At 58.8% G+C, this 17,913-nt stretch overlaps 1 protein-coding gene across 1 annotated transcript; it reads left to right on the forward strand.

Annotated features, from left to right (window-relative positions):
• Positions 1-816: 816 nt before the first annotated feature.
• Positions 817-5,836, forward strand: LOC135321569 (uncharacterized). Its single transcript, XM_064487106.1, is given in 3 exon segments — positions 817-980; positions 4,992-5,430; positions 5,432-5,836. Coding segments are annotated over 3 exon segments (1,008 nt in total).
• Positions 5,837-17,913: the final 12,077 nt, after the last annotated feature.

Genomic DNA, 17,913 nt, shown 5'->3' on the forward strand with positions numbered 1-17,913 from the left:
CCACGTCAGCGCACGGCTGCCCTCGAGTGTTGCCGCTGTCACCGCATGTTTTCCAGTCACCCAGGTAACACCCGCCATCCGCTAAAGGAAATCAGCGAACGGTTCACAGCTCTGAGCCTCAGTCGTAAGACGGCAACAACTGGGCCATCTTGGGTGACACAACAAATGGACTCCCGCCTGGAGCAGCACACACATGCTCGGTGCCTTGTAGCTTATTATCTTCCAAGGTGCCGAAATCTTCGGATGGAGGGAGATAGAAATGAGGTGCTTTTGTCAGGTTTCAAAACTATCTTCTACTTTGCTTCGTGTGCCCTGAATCTGGCGTCACAGAGACAAGTGTGGACTGTATGGACTGCTCATGCTGTGCATTTAACCTGCCAGAGACTGAATGTACCTTAATCCAAAGTGAAGATTAATTAGTGTTTTCACACCAGCTCTAAGAAGCACATGGCAGAGGTCTGCACAAATCTTGATTATTTGTACGGGGTTATCTGCCCCCCGACTCCATCTCTTCTGCTGTCGGCCCTCAGACTGGAGGTTACCCGGCAGCAGCTGCAGCCGAGAACTGGGGGTGGGGATGCTTCTCGCTACCTGATCTAAGCCCAGGTGCCCCCAGGACCAGCCGAGAGTGGGCAGTGGCTTCAGTCCCAGGTAGTAAACCAAACCCGGACACAGGTCTGTCCTCCGCTCCCTCGTTCCCACAGCCCCGCAGGGCATATCCTGTTCCTCCAATGCAGGCATCAGAGCCGGAACAGAAAGAGAACTGGCCACACGTGGTCTGGAAATGACAGTGGAAGGCTGCCTGCCCTGGGCCCCATGTCAGGCTCCCGCAACCGGCTCACATCCGGTGAGGGTATCAGGTCCTGGGTCCAGTCTGTCCGTGTGGCCAGGAGCGAGCTCGGCCAGACCCTCCACACCTGCCACCGGGCATCCAGCTGTGACCAGGGTGTGGCTGACTGTGGGGCTCCCACTCAGGGAAGGTGTGGGGCGCCAGACCCTCTGCCCCTTGACTTGCTCAGAGCCAGCCCAGGACACCCTCGGCATGTCCTGTCTCGAGAGACAAGACTTCGTGAACAAAGTCAGCAGACAGAAGGAGGCTCTGTGTGCCTCAGACCACAGTTCACCTGCCTGGGCTCAGGGGACCGCTGGCCAGTACCTCCAGGGCGGGCTGGGAAGCCTGCGTTTCCCACAGACTCTCATTTCCACAAGGACACCTTGACTCAGTTGAGCCAGGCTAGAGGGGACAACCCCTAGTTGTGCTGACCACCAAGGAGGAGTGCACATGGAAAACCTGGCCAAGGCCCCTGGGACCCTGGAGCTCTGCAGACACGCAGAGCATCCGGTGCCTCCCAGCTAGGAGCTCGGTCCCCACCCAGGGACCTAAGCCCCTCCTGGGACATTCTGTGCTCTGAGTCCAAGGAAATTCGACAGGAAAGCACTCAGGCCCATGAAGGATCTGAAGTGAGAAGCCGTTTCCCCCTGAAGGTACACCGTCCCCTCTGGTCTTCTCACCTTCTGCACATGAGGGGCTGTGGTGGGGTCTCATTGTGCCTCCTGCTCCCTGCTTGGGCCCGGCGGGTGTCAGAGCAGAAAGCCTCTCTCCCCCAGGACCCCCGGCCCACGTCCTCCCTCCAGGACGCCCCGTGAGCCGGCCTGCGCACCCCCGTGAGCCGGCCTGCGCACCCCCAGAGCTCTGGGGGGGCAAGGATTCGCACTGTCCCCTGAGGGGCAGGGCCCCATGCCACCTCATAAGCTCCTGTGTCACCGCCCGCGAGGCCCTGTGAGCTCAGGGACTGAGGCCGGGAGAGGCGCTGACTGTGGGAGTCTCAGCGCCAAGTGCTGGTGCGGTGGTGGCTGGCCCCCGTGCGCATCTGAGATGAGCGCCGCTCGAGTGTCCTGGTCTTTGCAGGTGGGGACACGTGTGCTGGGCCCTGAGGCCAGTGGAGCTGGCTCCGGCCGGAGTCTGTGCCCCGACCACAGTGCACGTCCACTTCCCAAACTCCTCTGGAGGCCAAGCAAGCTGAGGTCAGCTTTCCTCTCCGTCCCCCGGAGCCCCAACGGAGGCTCCATCCTTGACAGCCACACCCCCAAGGGAAGAGAAGCCTCCCGCTCTGCCTGGAGTCTCTGCAGTATTAGCTGCACCCAGACTGCTGGAGAGGGAGTCGCGTCGGGGGTCAGCGACACAAAGTCCTCGAGTCGGACAACATCCTAGCAGATACTCTGAGAGACTCTTAAAATTAGATCTGTCTTCAGACAGCCACGCAGAGGGCCTCTCCACGGAGGTTTAGAGCAGGAACGACCGTGTTTGCCTGGCCCGCTGCAGCTTTTCCCCCGAAAGAACCACGTTTCCAGATTGAGGACGGGGCGGGGAGGGGAGGGATGCCCTCCCCTCTGGGCAGCAGCTGGGCAGCTTACTCCAGACACTCCAAGGTGTCCAGAACGTCCATCCTGGGGATGAACTGCCAGTACTGGGGAGGAAATCTTAGTTTGTAGACAAACATTTGGCTATAAGACGTCCATTGCAGTAAGCTTTGTAATAGGGAAAATTTTGAAACAAGAAAAATAAACATTTAAAAAAATCATGGCAAATGGGTCTGATGAGATACTGTCGAGTCATCCAGTGTCATAACGAGACCTGAAGACGGCTAGACCCCAGAGCCCGGGGCGGCTGCCTGAGGGCCAGCTCCAGCCCCACCACGAATCCCGTGTGACCCTGGCTACGGCACAGCCTCTCTGGGCCACCGCAAGGCGGGTGGTGACAGTACCTGGGGGCCGTGAGTGTTCGGCAGACAGAGCCATGGGGCAGGGCTGGGTGCACAGTGGCCACTGCTGCCGCTGCGTCTCGGAGAGAAGACTCAGCTCACATGTTACACGTGCAGCTCTCCGTTGCTAAAGGTCCCGCGCTCACTGCATATACACACATGTGGTCGTGTCCACAGATGATGGGAGACGACGGGCAGATGGATGGACAGATGGATGGAGAGATGGATGGATAGCCAGACATACAGAAAGGTCTAGAAAGAGCCTTGCAGTCGTCCCTTCTGGGCACGAAGCTTACAGGACTGTTCTTAATTCTCTTCATTATTGATCTGCGTCTTGTTTTGTTTTTCTGCAAGCAACATGTAGTGCTTTTACAATATTAAAAAGTCAACCAAGGTTGCCGTGAGAAATGCAGACCGTGTCCAGGCTGACTTGTATGCTAGGACCAGACACTCCCTCCAGGAAACTCCTCTCAGGGTTCCGGAACGTCACTGGTGTGGGTCTCAGAGCTTCCTCTTCCTTCAGCCTGAACCCTGACGTGCCTGGTGTTTGTCAGCATCTTCAGGTCAGGGTTCCCCCCTCAGTCACTTTAATAGTTTTAAGCAAACTCAGAAAGGTGGTTTTTTCCCTTCTTTTTCTTTTTGTTCCGGATCGATTCTTTCTTTCCCTCCCTTCCTTTCAACTATGTACCATTTCTTTTAATCATAAAATTGTGATGGGAAAGGGATACACAAGGCATTTTTTCCCTCTGATCTTGCAGCGGGTGGGGGGATGATAAGTAAACACATGGCCATGATTTCAGGACGGAACTGGTGAATCATGTATTTGTAACAGCAACTTTTGCAAGATCTCAGATTGGGAATGTCCAGGACTTGCTTCTTGTTTCCCGGTCATCTGTGGAACCGTGTAATTGGGCTTCCCGCTCTCGGAATTCCCTCACTTCCAGCCACGGTGCAGACCGCGGCCAGATGGAGCGCCGACTTGCCCTCGGGCCCCTGCACTGGGCAACGGCTGGCCCCTAGCACCCCGGAACTTTCCTAAAATGACTTAAGTCTCTGTCTGGGGAACCCGTGAGTAGCCGGCCTTCTTTCTGTGGGAACCTGGCACCAAGGCGGGACCCCGGCTGGGTCCCCCATGGCCAGTAGGGCAGCCCTGCGCTCACCCCTCGGAACTGGTGACAGTGTTTTCCTCCGGCCCCGCGTCCGGGCTCTGGATCTGTCTTCCACATTCTCACCTGTCCTCACAGGGTTCCCTCTGCTCGCCCAGCTGCGCTCGCCACCAGTCGCCCTCATTTCCCTCCTCACATTCTGGACTCCAGTCCCCTGGGGACCCAGAGTCCCATCCTCAGCAAGAGCCGCCCCGCACCCCCTCCCCAGGGTCTGGAGGGAAATGAGCTGGCTGGACGCTAACTGTTCCCCGAAGGGCTTGTTTAACCTGCGCTTTCTGCCCTAAGGTTGAGGCTGGATGGTCCTGGCTGAGCTTCAACCACCAGAGTGGCCCAGGAGTCTGCATCTCTCCAGCTCCCGCCCGGGTGAGAGGCCACCACGCTCCACGGGAAGAGGCCCTGCTTGTGCATTTGTTCCTGTGTCCACAATGCTCACATCAACCCCAGTTCACTGATGCAACCCACCGCTGTCTAACTGCAACTTCACCTTGCCTCACTTCATATCACCTCACCTTGCCTCATTCTTACCTCATGTCACCTCATCTCATCCTCACCTCACCTCACTTAACCTCGTCTCACCTAACATTACCTCATCCTCACCTCGTCCTCACCTTCACCTACCTCATCTCACCTACCTCATCTCACCTCACCTCATCCTCACCTCACTTCATCTCACCTCAGCCTCACCTCACCTCATCCTCACCTCATCTCACCTCATCCTCACCTCATCTCACCTCATCCTCACCTCACTTCATCCTCATCCTCACCTCATCCTCATCTCATCTCACCTCATCTCACCTCAGCCTCACCTCATCTCACCTCATCCTCACCTCACCTCATCCTCACCTCACCTCATCTCACCTCACCTCATCCTCACCTCACCTCATACTCACCTCATCTCACCTCACCTCATCCTCACCTCACCTCATCCTCACCTCACCTCATCCTCACCTCATCTCACCTCACCCTCACCTCACCTCACCTCACCCTCACCTCACCTCATCCTCACCTCACTTCATCTCACCTCATCCTCGCCTCACCTCATCCTCACCTCATCTCACCTCAGCCTCACCTCATCTCACCTCACCTCATCCTCACCTCATCTCACCTCACCTCATCCTCACCTCACTTCATCCTCACCTCACCTCATCCTCACCTCACTTCATCTCACCTCATCCTCGCCTGACCTCAACTCATTCTCACCTCACCTCATCCTCACCTCACCTCATCCTCACCTCATCTCACCTCACCTCATCCTCACCTCATCTCACCTCACCTCATCCTCACCTCACTTCATCCTCACCTCACCTCATCCTCACCTCACTTCATCTCACCTCATCCTCGCCTCACCTCATCCTCACCTCATCTCACCTCAGCCTCACCTCATCTCACCTCAGCCTCACCTCACCTCACCTCATCCTCACCTCATCTCACCTCAGCCTCACCTCATCTCAACTCATTCTCACCTCACCTCATCCTCACCTCACCTCATCCTCACCTCACTTCATCTCACCTCATCCTCGCCTCACCTCATCCTCACCTCATCTCACCTCAGCCTCACCTCATCTCAACTCATTCTCACCTCACCTCATCCTCACCTCACCTCATCCTCACCTCATCTCACCTCACCTCATCCTCACCTCACCTCATCCTCACCTCACTTCATCTCACCTCATCCTCGCCTCACCTCATCCTCACCTCATCTCACCTCAGCCTCACCTCATCTCAACTCATTCTCACCTCACCTCATCCTCACCTCACCTCACCTCATCCTCACCTCATCTCACCTCAGCCTCACCTCACCTCACCTCATCCTCACCTCACCTCATCCTCATCTCACTTCACCTCATCCTCATCCTCATCTCACCTCACCTCATCCTCACCTCATCCTCACCCCAAGCTCACACATGAAACCTGCCTTTCTCCCTCACAAGTCCTTTTATGGCCAGTCTTCCTCATTCTCACTCCTTTCTGTTTCCAGAAATGTAGACTCTTGCCAGGAAACAGGGCAGAAATTAATGCTCATCTTTCCTGAAGATGCCAGACCCTCGTCTCTCTTGTTTTGACTGGCTCAAAGCCCTTGTGTGTGGGGCTTGGGGCTCCTCCTGCACCGCTGCCATGGCATCCTGACGTTCCTGAGGAGGGGGTGCCTCGGGGTCTGTCCACGTGGAGCCAGCGCAGCTCTGGGGCTGGAGAAGGTCTGGGCAGCAGGCGGAGTCTCCGGGCTCTAGCCGCAGGGGGCTGCACTGCGTCTGCTGGCCCCTAAGCAGGCGCCCTCTTCCCCGGGACCTTGCCATGTAGCGGTGTCCTGAGACAGTCTTTAAGAAGGTAAGTGGTCACTGGGGGACCCGATCCAGTGTGACAGGAGCCCTGGTGAGGAGAGGAGACCAGGACACACGTGCTCACGGAGGGACTTCCTCTGAGGACCTGGGCGAGGACGGCCGTCCACACGCCAAGCGGAAAGGCCTCCGAGGGACCACCCGGCTGACGACCTGGTCTTGTTCCAGCCTCCAGGACCGTGAAGGGGCCGTTTGTTTTGTTCACGCTCCTGATCTGCGGTATTTGTTTGGAGGCTGGAGCAGACGGACACAGGGACGCCGTGTTTGGGGAGTGGCTCGTGGACACAGAAGAACAGAGACTTCTTGTTTGGATGCTTTGGCACTTTGACAACCACGACAGATCTCCATTAACTGGTTTTGTCACGTCACACTTGCCTGTCCTCCGGGAAGCAGGCAGAGGAGGGAACGTGCAGACCGCACACAGAAGCAGGTCCAGCCCTCGGAGACTCAGTGTCTTCAACCCTCAAACAGGGCTGCAGAGAATGCCTTCTCCCAGGGGTGCAGGAGCAGTGATGTGGGTGCAGGGCCTGGATTGAGGCCCCGGGAAGTGTGGGCTCCTCCCCTCCACTCAGCACTTGGCAAGCTCATCCCTCAAAACCCTAATGGGGAGCATTCTTGGTGGAAAGTCAGCCTGGGGATGGGCCCGGGAGCTCTTGGCAGCCAGAGTTCTCGAGGGCATCCTGCCACCTCCACAGGTGTCACCGCGGGCCCGTCTACGGGTTAGAGGGGTCCTTGTCCTTGCCAGGCCCATCCATCCAGACGATGTCCTGCCACTGGAGGTGGGATGGGACCTGGCACGGTGGATGGATCCGTCCCTAGAAGCTCTGTTCCCGGCACCTCTTCCTGGAGCTGACGCTTCCCCACGCGGTCTCCCTTCCTCCTGCACAAAGCTTCCCCACAGTCCCAGCGCGCACCCTGTCAAAGGCAGATTTGTTGCTACTTTGACTTACGTGTTTACTTACCAGTGCCACGTTCAATGAAGCCCAGATGACATCCCTGACACACAGGCCATCACTCCGGCCCACACGATCAGGACCAAAGGTGGGGGGGGGGCTTTTCTCGCCACAGCTTCACATCAGCACAGGACCCCAGCTCCGCCAGCCTCTCCTCAGAGAGCTCCCACATGGAGCCCCGCCATGCGCCCTCTGCCACATGTGGAGCCAAGCTCCCCTTCCTCTCCCCGCGTCTCCAACAATCTCCAGGCTGCAGCCAGAGTGACGGCTGAGAGTGCTTCTCCTCCCAGCTCCCCTTATTAAGGCCCCTCAGTGCCTACTCTGCACCCAAGACAGAGCCCCGAGTCCCTCTCCGCGCCCTGGCTTCTCTCGCCTAAGCCACAGCACAGGCCACATTGCCAGCCACCCCTGAGTGTGGGCGTCCTCCAAGGACGCTGGTTCGGCAGGCCTGTCACGCCCGTGGACGCCTCTGGGGGCAGCAGAGATGCTGCCCTTGTTCCTCCGACACTGACCTCCAAGCCCTTCAGCACAAGCTTCCATGCAGAAGAGCGGACCTTTTGCTTCCACGTTTTGAGCTGACCCATCCCAGCTCCAGGACTGGCACGTGCCTTGTCCCCAGGACGGTTCCAGCCAGTGCCAGCTCTCGGAGGCTGGGTGTGCAGTGACCTAAGGGTCGGCCCTTGGTGGCCAGTGAGCAGAGCACCCTGTGGGCTGCCCCTCCCCTGATGAGAGGCTCCTTAGTTCACACAGGGACAGCCTGGGCTCATTTGTCCCCTCCTAACAGTGACAAAGTGGCAGGAAGCAGCTTCTTGGCGCCATTGAGGAGAACCAGCTGTTTCATGCAACCACGAAGGTGCCAAAATCCTTGTTCCTGGATTGGAATGTTTTAATTTAGATATTTGGCTAAGATAAACAAGACTTTCATAATGTCTCATTTGCTGAAAAATTAGAAGATTGGAAAGCTTTGGAGGATTAGCCACGAGAGAAGTCACAGAACTGAAACAGAACCTCAGATAGGAGTAGCATGGAGAGGGTGTGACGGAGAAGCAGCTCACCCGGACCTACTTCCCCTCGGGAAGGGTCCCGCGTGGAGGGGAGGGACATCCTGGGAGCCTCAGTGTCCTCCTCACGGGCTTCCATGGCAGGTGGTGAAGGTCAAAAGAACATGACCCCGAGGAGCTGAAAGGTGACCCACGTTAAAGCCAATGGGACGGAAGGTGCTGGAAGGAGGAACAGAGGGCGTGGGTGGGTGGGTTTCTGCTGGGGCTGCTGGACTGTGGTGTCAGGGCAGGCGGCACGGTTCCCGGGGCGTGGCCTCTCCTCACTAGCACGACGCCCGCGCTCAGCGTTACAGCTGTGCTCTAATCAGGCGTGAGAAAGGCCTGTGCCCCGGAGGTGCCCGTAAACCCCCAGGAGAGCAGGATCTGGATGATGATGATGAATGAATGAGTCAGGGTGATGCATCCTGAGCGCTAAGGGGCCAAGGTGCTAAAGGAGATAAGACGGCTTTCTCAATCTCCTCTTAAAAATCAAGAAATAACCATTTTAATATTTTTATATATATATATTTCCCTTTTTAAAAAGGAAACTGGCCCCTTTAAGGGGCCAGTTTGAAAGCCTCAAAGTGCAGAGGTTCTTGGGGATCAGATGAGTGTGTGCGGGCCAGTCATTTCAGAGATCTTCATGCAGGGCAGGGGGCCACCACTGCCACAGGGTCATCTTCACTTTACTCAGTTTTAGAGTTTCTCTGGCAGTCGTGTGTTGTTTCATTTAACTTGATAGTGGTTGCTCAGGATGCATAAGAAAAGCTGACAGGCATTTAGAAGACTGGAGCAAGTCTGCAGGTGAACTTCAGGATGACCACGGCGTGGCCTCCATTTACCAAAATCCCTGTACAGCAAACATGTCAGGATGGAGGCAGCGGGACTCCCTGCCAGTCTCAAGAAAAGGAGAGCTCAAGGACGGTTGTCATCGATTCCACGTTTCATTTCCGGATACCACGGGCCTCACGCCATCAACGTGCGTTTGCACAGAAGAGCTCCCCGTGGTGTCCCCAGTCCTTCACGTCATGCAGGGCCAAGACGTGGCCCACGGAGAAGCAGGTCTGCTGGGCTTTTTAAAGCTCTGAACAGTTGTCTCCTAGCTTGAGAGCACATCGCACGAGAGACTCCCACTTCAAGGTACGTCCAGCCCCTCGGTACCGCGCCGTAGTGTAAACTTACCGATGAAGCGTGGATTTTTCTTATATTATTAGTTGAACGCAAATAAAACTATATATCACTTGCTAAATGAGAAACTTACGTGAATATTATTAAAGGTCATATTTAAATAAGCTTTATAATAATCTTTAACAGTGGGTAAATTTAAAGAAATTGTTTAGTGCTTAAGACCTGTTTTAACCACTCAAAATTGGCAGAATTTTGTAACAAATCCTGGGAGAGCATTTACGACCTTAAAGAGCCCATGAGTGAGAAAGGAGGGCCGGGTCAAGCCTGTACACAAGAACCGAAACGGCAGATGCCTTTGACCGAGGCAGCGCATGGAAACCCTCCGATCCGGGAAGGCGCTGGCGGTCAAGGCGCCTGTTGGACTTGAGCTCTGACCAACAGACTGAGATGACTGAGCCCCTGACAGTGACGTGCCATTGGGTGTGGTTACACGTTTGGCGGAGTGGTCCCACCCACCAAAAACTTACAAACACATGTCTCCTCCAATCTCCACTTTGATTCCCGGGGGTCACTTGCCTGGGGTGCAAAGGGTTCTAGGCCACGTTCGTGCCAAGAGGGCCAGAGTGGGAAGGGGAGGTGGGCCAGCCCGAAGGCAGAGCAGCTGCCGTGCAGAAGGTTCTGGGCAGAGCAGCAGGATCTGCTTCCAGGCCACGTCCGCCACGAGTGTGGTCTTCGTCTGGGCCTAGAGGGTGGGCCTGGCTGTGAGATGGGGGCCAGACCAGCTCACCCGCCACTCAGCCCATCAGCACACAGGACGGCGCCGGGCGTGCTCCTGGGGCCCTGGGTCTCGTACGGGCTCTGCCGAGGTGCGTTTGCTGCCGTGCCCTTTGTCACTCGCGGGGCGAGGCTTCACGGGGGGAGGCTCCCCGCCTGCCCAGGGAGGCCACACCGACGGCAGCCTGTGAAGCTGCTCTCCTTTATTTCACGCGTCTGCTGTGCTGGCTCAGTCCGCGCTCCCACCACCACCCGTTCTGTCGTTCCGTCTCTGTGTTCTCCCAGAAGATGGAGGCTTTTTCCAGCTTTCCTCTTTTCTTTCTGAGTCTCACCAAAGTCTCCTTTCACGTCTGTATTTCTAACATGCGCCTCAGAACAACTCCGGCCTTTGCCCGTCGCCCGGGTCCCAGGCTGCTTCCCCTCCGCGAGGGTTGGTTACAGCCGTACCCGGCTTCTCGGCACCACATCTGTCTTATTTTGCTCTGGTCACCACAGGCAGGGCTCACACGATAGAATCGCTGGGCCCGGGAGTTGGCGGCAGGGGCAGCGTGCCTGGGTCCTGGCTCGCTGCGTCCACGTCACGCCCTGCTGGGGGGCGGCACCCACATCCTCCTTCTCTGACCCTGCAGAACCCAGGCTGCGCTCGGCCCGGAGGAGGGAGACCAGCTGCTTCCAGACCCTGAGCTCAAGGCCGGGGAGGGCTCTTGACTCAGGACAAGGACACGGGCCTGTTCTCAGCTAAGCCGCACGTCGGTGACGCCTTGACCAACCAGGCTGAACACGGAGGAGCTCAGCTTGGAAGAAATTTGCGCCAACAAGAGCTGCCCGTCACCCCGGGCCGGGGGCCTCTAAGACGGGCTTCGGGGGCCCCGGGGCACAGCAGGACTCACCTTCACCAGCTCAAAGAAGGCCCTGCGGACCGCAGGGTCCCGGGTTGGCAGCCCTCCTCGACCCCGGGGGCCTCTCGTGGGGCCTGGCTGCAGCTAGCCGCTCCCTGACTCCTGGTCTGGCCCCAGCCTGGATGTGGGACCCCCGCGGCAGCAGGAGCCGGACACCTTGCTTCTGGGGGAGGAGAAATCGGCCGATGGACTTAGAGGCTCCATCTTTTGCCCACCCATTGTGGAGGGGCAGCCGCTAAGGCAGACATATTTTTTCTCTGTATTTCTAATAACGTTTCCTGGTGTGCACACATGTGAGGAGATGCTGCCCCTCCTTACCAGGCACCGTCCTGTCAGACTAGGGCTCCTGCGGCCTCACTTCACCTTTTTCATCTCCTGTGTGAGTCTAGGTTCCCCAGAGGAACAGAACCCAGGTACACGGAAAGTGACTGTGTTGAGGGCTGGCTCCCACAGCTGTGGCCGGAGGTCCCCAGGTCCCTTCACTGCTGTGAGTCCCGGCCCCTGGCGAGGGCCTGAGGACCAGGCGCTGACGTCGTGGGCAAGGGAGTGCAGGCATCCTGGCGCAGGCAGATGAGAGAACTTCCCTGATTTTGTGTGGAGACCACCACGGTACAGCGAATACTGCTTTAAAGCAAGTCACAGGAGACCCTTGGTTTCCCAGTGACACAAAAGTGATGTCTGCACTGTACTACGTCTCTGAGGTGTGCAAGGGCGTCACGTCTAAACACAGCGCGCACACCTTTACTAAAATGCCTTGTTGTGAAACATGCCACCCGTCGTCTGAGCCTTCAGGGAGCCGTAGTGGGGACACCAAGCATCACAGATCGTCCTAGCAAATGTGATAACAATGAAAATGTTTAATGTCATGAGACTTACCAGCATGTGACACAGAGACACAAAGAAAGCAGACGCAGCTGGAAAAACGGTGCCGGTAGACTTGCTGGACGCGAAGTCGTCACGAGCCTTCACTCCGTAGGAAACGGTGTCTGTGAGGTGTGCCTGTGGTTGGGGGGATGGCTCTGGGGCTGCTCATGCCCCAGCTCCAGGGTCATCCACACAGGCTGGCCTGGGACTCGAGCTGGGGGCCGGGAGGCAGGACGGCAGGGTGGCAGCTCTGTGGGGCCTGCTGCTGTGGCGAGAAGCCCACACCCGTCTGTGAGGAGAGGGCTGAGTTCCAACACAACTTCACTTATGAATTCAAAATTTGAATTTCACATTATTCTCATGTGTCACAAAATACATTTCTTCTTTTTTTTTTTCCTCTACTGATAGAAAATGTGAGAGTCATTTTTTGCTCCCAGGATGTGCAAATCCAGGGGCTGGATTTGGCCCATGACCACTGACCTTGAAGGACCCACTGTCAGAGAACCGTGGCGTGGAATCCTGGCCCACGTGGCATCGCCGTGGCCAATGCTTCTCACCCCATCTGAGCACACAGGTGGTGCAGCTGTCCTGGCGCAAGGCTGCTGCAAACCAGGCCGGCTGGCAGCTCGGGGGCCCAGTGTCCTCCTGCAGGGAGCCCCCACCCCTAGGGGCTGCCCCAGACTCACAGAGTGGAGCCGCTCCATCTCCACAGCTCACAGGTGAGGTTTGCTCGCTGGACACGCGGGAGGTGGGAGATGTAACATTGTGAAAGCAGAACATGTTCAGAAACGGGGCCCGTGAGCCACGAGGAGGAGCCGGTCTAAGCTGGCGGGCGCCGCAGGGGATCCGGCGCCCTTCACCCTCCCGGCAGTGGAGGGCTCAGGGAAGCGGTTGTTTTTGTTTGGCTGCGATGCTTTGTTTGGAGAGAACAAGCCAGGGTGCCCAGGCCCCTAGAAGGCGCGTCGTGGGCTGGGCTGGCCCCGCGCCCACCCCCAGCAGGCCAGCTGCACCCAGGCAAGCGCCTGTCAGCCAGCCTGTAAATATTTACTGGGCGTCCAGGCTGTGTGATCGGAGGCTGTTACCACATCACAAAACAAGCTGGTTCCCGAAAATTAAGCGTTGGAGGAGGGCAGGGCTCTGGTGGCCGAGGCCCTGTTCTGGCCCTGCCTCCAGCGGCAGGGAGGGAGGGGCAGGGCTGCCCTGGCCTGGAGGGTGGAGGGCTGCCACGGGCTCGTGTTCCTGAACCGCCAGCCTCATTGGAAGCGCCCCTGCAGGTCCTCTTCAGAGAAGGAGACGTGGGGAGCCGGCCATCCACCAACATGGGGCGAAAACCCAGAGACCCCCCCACCCCCTGCCCAGGAGCCTGGGGTGGGATGTGAGGGGCACAGGGAGGGGCTGCAGGGAGGCCCCGCCCGCCAGGTGGCGCAAGGAGACACAGTTCGTGTGTGAGCACGCATGGGCGTGTGCTCGTGTGCTCACGTGCCCGTGTGTGCATGTGTGTGTGAGCGTGCGTTTGTGCTCCCACGCGTGCACGGTGACATCCATGTGCATCCTGCAGATGCCCGATTTTGGATCGTGGGGAGTGGGGCGTGTCCGACCCTCGCCTGCTGTGTGTGGGGCCCTGGGGGGTGGCGACCGCAGACCCTGAGTCACAGTCTTTGCAGGAGCTGCCAGGCTGGAAGTTTCCGGGGGAGCATCCTGCCCAGGCCACAGGGAAGCAGTCTGAAGCGTTTTTCACATGGACGACAGAGGGCTTCCAGGGTCGCGTGTGACCCAGCACGGCAGGCGGGCAGCTATGTGGGTGCTTTGCTGTTACAACTGGTGATGGTGGTGTTTGCAGGGTGGTGGGTGGGAGACTCAGGGGGCCACCCAGGGCTCAGAGAGGAAGGACTTGGCTCTGGCCCTGGCCTCAGACCCGGGGGCTCTGAGCTGGGCCTAGACTCCAGCCCGTCTGCAGGTCCACACCGGGGGAAGGCCCAGGGGCATTTTTAAAGCCTCACAGTGATTCCAGTGTCCAGCTGAGGGCTCGGCAGCACTGCATTCGGGGCCAGGGGCACAGGTGCGGGAGCCGGCAGAGCTGGATGGGGCGTGTGCTCCCAGCCGGGTCTTTAGACAGAGCCGCACAGCCGGCTGCCTGCCTGTCTTGTCTCTGGAAACGTCTGCGGGGCCATTAATGCTCCAACTCTCCCGACTTCTCCTGTCACTTCTCAGGGGTGGGGCCGGGCCTGTCTCTTCTGAGCTTGGACGCAGTTCCCTTGTGCGCAGGGGTTGTTCTCGTGAAACACCGCACAACTCCTGGGCTCGCTCCAGGAGCTGCTGAGGACCGCGCCGCCAGAGAGCCTGGCTCCCAGCGTGGAGAGGGCTGGGCCTGACCTGCCGCTCCCCACAGCACCTAGAAGCTTCCAGAGCAGGCGAAGCCGACGGACCCCTGCCAGGGAAGTGTGTCCCCGTGAGGTCTAGCTGCGGCTTTGTCCTCCAGCCCCCTCGAGAGGAGGCCACTGGTTGGCCCTACACAAGGACTGGGGTAACCAAGACATGCCCCCGGGTCCCCATGTCATATGGCCACTACATGTCCTCCCGTGGCCATGGCTGCGGGCGTGGGGGGCTTATTCCCAGTCCCTGAGCCGTGAGGAGAGCCTGTGGGCCTGGAGGAAGCAGAGAGGGGCCGAGGGACTCGGTCCCTTGCTCCAGGCTGGGGCGGACAGGCTCTCCCTCTGCCCCATCTCCACCTCCCTGTCTCTCTCCATCCCCGTCTCCCGCCGTCCCCACTGGGCGGCCCCCACCGTTCAGCTGTGCGGTGCTTCTCCCTCTGTGAATCTGCTAAGTTCTGTCTGGAGGCTGCAGCAGGAGGTGTGGGCTTTTACTGCCTTCATGGTGATCCCTCTTCTCACTCATCTGTCTGTCTGTCTGTCTCTTATCGAGCAAGTCCACAGTTTATGGATGTATGACTGCATGTAACAACTAGCTAATGTCCCAGCTGAAAAAAACACGGCGAAAACTTATTAATCTTAGTTTGTACAAGATCAACTTTCTGTCTGAATCCAGGTCTTCAACAGAAAGTGTCAACTGAAGCACAGCTCTGTGCAAAATACACATTTTGTGAAATTCAGCCCTTTTCACTTGTTTAGCTCCGTTACAGGCCTAGACTAATGACACTGACAGCCGGATACTGGCAGTGATCTGCTGGGAATGTAAGCAGAGTGTAAGCTATGTGTTTATAACAGTTTTTTTCCCCAGGAGAGACATCTTAAACCATCTTCCCGAGGCGGACGTGGATGCCCTCGGTAACCCGTGGAACGTCCTAACTCCAGCATCCCCTCCTCTGTGAGGCCCGTCCGTGGAAGCAGAGACCACTCCTCCCCAAGCCTGCATGTGGGTGGATGCCACGCACCGCCACTCAGGGCGGGTGTCCCCACCTCCTCCCAGACACGGCCAAGCAGCTGAGACCACTGCAGGTGGCGGTGGTGAGACCGGGGTGCCGCGGGTGCTTGGGTTCCACGCCACCACAGAAGGACATGTCCGGTCACCAGGCCCAGAGGTGGAAGGAGAGCTGGGGCCACTACGTCGGTCTGCGCACCACAGCTGCGGGCGTGTGGCCTGGGTGTGCCACACACTCGCTGAGCCTCAGTCTCAATTCAAAGATAAGAGACACTGATCTCACTGCTGCGCGGGTTTGCCGGGAGGACGGCGGCTGATATGAGGTGCAGGGAGGAGCGCGTGCAGGAGGTCGGGGAACGTGAAGGCATTTTGAAGGGTGGAGCGTTCCACACACTCGAGGCACCGCCAGCATTGGGTTACGGCATCCAGGAGTCTGCGGGGTGTGTACTAACCAACCAGCCAGCTGCGTGCACGCCTGGACCCCTCACCTGTGACGGCGGCCTGAGCCCACTGCTGGCGTTGCTGCTGTGGGATCAGTCCTGCAGAGATGCCCGGCCCCTGGTGCTGTGAGCCGCAGGCCATGTGGGCAGCCGCTGCACCCCCAGGAGGGGCTGCCCCTGGGAAAGCTCCTCCCTGCACCTGGAGGCCTCCAGACCAGGGTTGCCAGCCTCTGGCCCCTCACAGTAATGCAGACCTGTCCTCCCGGCCAATGACCAAGGACTCAAGTTAGGACTGGTTAGACTGATGCCCACACTAAGTGTACGTGTCAACCCACGGGAATTCATCAGTGGCCGCGCCCCACAGCTGCCACAGAGCCTGTGGGAGAGGAGGGAGGGTTTGGGGGCAGAGGAGTGGCAGGAAGTGCCACGTTCTTGAGCCTGCCACCCCCTAGCCCGCCATAGCTCAGGGGGCACCCAGGAGGGTGGTCCTGGTGAGGGGCCCACCTCCACCTCAAGGGGACAGGCCCAGCAGCTCCCAGCGGGAAAGGCCCAAAGCCAGATGACCCCAGAGCCCACCTGTAGGGCAGTGCACCCCGAGCTCAGGAGTGAAGTTGTGCTCCCAAAAATGCAGAACAAAGACCTGTCGCAGGGGGAGCCCAGCTGTGAGCACAAGGCCAGCGGGAGGCCCGGTTCCGGTGGTCAGGTTAGAGCCTCAGCAGGGTGACCTGACCCCATGGAGCAGTGAGCTGACCCAGGCCCCCAGCTGTCCCTGCCTGTGGCTGGGAAGCCGGAGAGCCCAGGGCTGCTCGGAGCCTGGAGCACAAGAGAGAGCGGAGCCACAGACCACAAATCCACCCGCATGAAGAGCAGGTGCCCCACGTTTGGTGTCCAAAGACCTCGGTCCCTCTCACCACTCGTGGGCCATGTGGCTCTGAGCCTCCCTTCCCTTGCCCAGCAGGTGGGGAGAAAAGTGCCCACCTGACCAGACACGTGGTTCGTCCAAGTCTCAGAAGCAAAGAGACTGTTACCAGGGAGCTCCTGCTCAGCTCTGGACATTCACGCTCGGCTGGGACTCGAGAGCCGTTATCAACAGCTTTGAGCCACAAGGTGACGGTGAGTAGGGGGACCTCTGTTGATGTCACTTTGTGGAGCACATTTTGTGGGGCAGGAGGCACCAGAGGTCCACAGCGTCTCCTCCTGCAGGTGCCCACGGAGCCCCACCACCCCTGCCATGTTCCGTGATGCCTGCTCGGCCCTGGTGGCGTCCCCGGGCGAGGTCGACCCGGTGGCTTCATCGTGCGTGGTCGGGGGGTCTGTCTGCACCCCCGGCACGGGGCCTCCTGGGCCCGCCCTCGCTGTGTGCAGAAGCCGTCTCTGGGCCGTGGAGGGCTGTTTGCACACGGCGGATTCTGGGGAAACGATGTGCAGCTTCCAGACAAGCGCCTGCAGTAACTCCCTGTGCTCCACATTGCGTTCCTCCTGCAGCCACAACCAGTGCTGGGAGCCCCCACCCAGGAGAAGGTGGGGGAGGATGGGGGCCCGGCAGAGCGGGGAGGGCGGGCGGGCAGAGGGCAGCTCCCACAGCCAGGCCTCAGGCTGCTTCTCGTTCTTCTGAGCCTTCCCATCACCTGCAGAGGCTGACCGTCGACTCTGGCCACATCCCAGCAGCCGCCTGACCCGGAAGGGCCTCCCCAGTCTCCCTCCTCAGGGTGCCCCGTGCACCCAGCGTCGGAGCAAGCCGGCCCGCATCAGCGCTCCCAGGAACTGAGCCCAAGGCTGGGGGAGGTCCCTGCTGTGTCCTCAGCAGCCTGGCCTGCTCATGGTAAGTGGTCCGTAAATCTGTGTTGGACGGGCTGATGGACACGGGGACAGGCAGGTGGACGTACAGAAGCACCCCTGGCTGCGGGGACGGATGGGTGGACGAGTGGGTGGACGTTGGGAGGGGTGGTGGTGAGAAAGACAGGACGGGGCAGAATCTGACTGTTGGCTCGGAGACGGTGCAGCGGGAGAGCTGTGCTGGAAACCCCTGCAAGCAGACCGAAGTGAGTCATCTCAATGTCTACACAGCCTGTCAGTGCCCACCCTCTGCCCCGCAGACGGCACCGGGAGTGTGCGGAACCGGTCTCAGGTTCTGCACTGTCTGCACCGTCCCAGGTTCACTGGAGATGGGTCA

This window comes from Camelus dromedarius, chromosome 6 (assembly GCF_036321535.1).
Source record: "Camelus dromedarius isolate mCamDro1 chromosome 6, mCamDro1.pat, whole genome shotgun sequence".
NCBI lineage: Eukaryota > Metazoa > Chordata > Mammalia > Artiodactyla > Camelidae > Camelus > Camelus dromedarius.